This window comes from Chiloscyllium plagiosum, chromosome 17 (assembly GCF_004010195.1).
Source record: "Chiloscyllium plagiosum isolate BGI_BamShark_2017 chromosome 17, ASM401019v2, whole genome shotgun sequence".
NCBI lineage: Eukaryota > Metazoa > Chordata > Chondrichthyes > Orectolobiformes > Hemiscylliidae > Chiloscyllium > Chiloscyllium plagiosum.
Window position 1 is genome coordinate 668,217 of NC_057726.1, and position 1,234 is coordinate 669,450.

General features: G+C 49.1%; 2 protein-coding genes across 2 annotated transcripts in view; one reads left to right on the forward strand and one right to left on the reverse strand.

Moving 5' to 3' along the window:
- Positions 1-1,063, reverse strand: part of utp4 (UTP4 small subunit processome component) — a 70,810-nt gene extending 69,747 nt beyond the window's left edge. Inside the window, exons 1-2 of the mRNA XM_043706465.1 lie at positions 809-1,063; positions 434-625 (exon numbers count right to left, since the gene is read on the reverse strand). Of these exons, the coding sequence (XP_043562400.1) occupies positions 434-625; positions 809-967 (351 nt within the window). The 5' untranslated portion in view covers positions 968-1,063. The remainder of the gene's footprint in view (positions 1-433; positions 626-808) is intronic.
- Positions 1,064-1,070: 7 nt separating this feature from the next.
- chtf8 (CTF8, chromosome transmission fidelity factor 8 homolog (S. cerevisiae)) overlaps positions 1,071-1,234 on the forward strand; it is a 13,127-nt gene continuing 12,963 nt past the window's right edge. The window contains exon 1 of the mRNA XM_043706466.1: positions 1,071-1,158. Within this exon, the coding sequence (XP_043562401.1) occupies positions 1,127-1,158 (32 nt within the window). The 5' untranslated portion in view covers positions 1,071-1,126. The remainder of the gene's footprint in view (positions 1,159-1,234) is intronic.

The following is a 1,234-nucleotide window of genomic DNA, read 5'->3' on the forward strand; positions in this document are numbered from 1 at the left end:
CCCCACGTCCTCCCCATATAGGCTTGAACTATACCACTTTTCTTTCAATATCATTGGATCAAAATTCTATAATTCTCTTCATAACAGCAGTGTGGATATATCCGTTATACATGAACGGCAGAATTTTGAGAATGGGGCCATCTTCTCCATGGCAATTAGGGATGGGCAAAATAAATGCTGACTGCCTACATCCTACTAATTAATTTGAAAATTACCCATACTCTTGGGACAGGTACAGCACAGGAGTAGATACAGTGTTAAGCTGTATCCCGCTACACTATCCTCCATCCAACACAGGTACAGAAAAGGTTTTCCACACATTGTTAAGATCTCTTCAATTTTGCCAAAGGAACATTTTTATCATCATGACTCCCAGTGGACTCCCTGCCAACTTTTAAATATTTTGTTTTGAACATGATTACGCTGTACTAACCGCCAGATAAGTCTCCTCACAGTTACAGCTCATGCACCAAAGAGGGCCTCCAAAAGCATCCAGCCTGTACTGCGGACATAGTCTCTGTAAGTCAAACTCAATGATTTCTCCATTCAATCCAATACTCAGAAGTCGATTATCACCAATCCAGCTGATTGCTTCGATGGACCGATTGTCATTTCCTGCAATCACCTATAAAGAGAAAAGGTCCCAATTAATTAATAGCATCTTGTCTCAGTATCCTTCAGCGTATCTACGGTCTGTTGTGGGAATCACACGACAGGGCATAAGTATATTTTCTGTAATCGCACCAAAGTGTGGGGTAGGCGGCAGGGTTCGAGGTTAATGGACCGCTGTTGAGTGGGGGCGAGGTACCTTTTCCTGGCAATGGTTCCAGCTGAAGCGGAAGATTTCCAGGCTCCCGTCCTGTCGAGCCAGGGCCAGGCGCTCCCCGTTCCTGGACTGGGCCAAAGCGCGGATTCCGCTCGGAACAAAGTTAAAGAAGCGGACCCGATGGAGCAGGAACTCGCCCATCCTACACTCAGAGGGAGACTCAGGCGTCTTTCAGATTTCTGTTAATGGACGGGTGATAAGTTTAAAAGCCGGTCTCCTCGCGGGCCGCATGCGTTCACCCCTCACCCGGAAATAAATCCGAAGGCGGAAATGGTGTAGAGGTGGCTGTGTGGCGGGAAGATGGTTCAAATCGTAGTGCACGCGAGCCCCCGGTAACGGCCGCGGCTCATCCCGTCCTCCCCTCCCCCTCGCCCCGCCCCGCCACGTCCTCACCCCCCCCCCCACGTC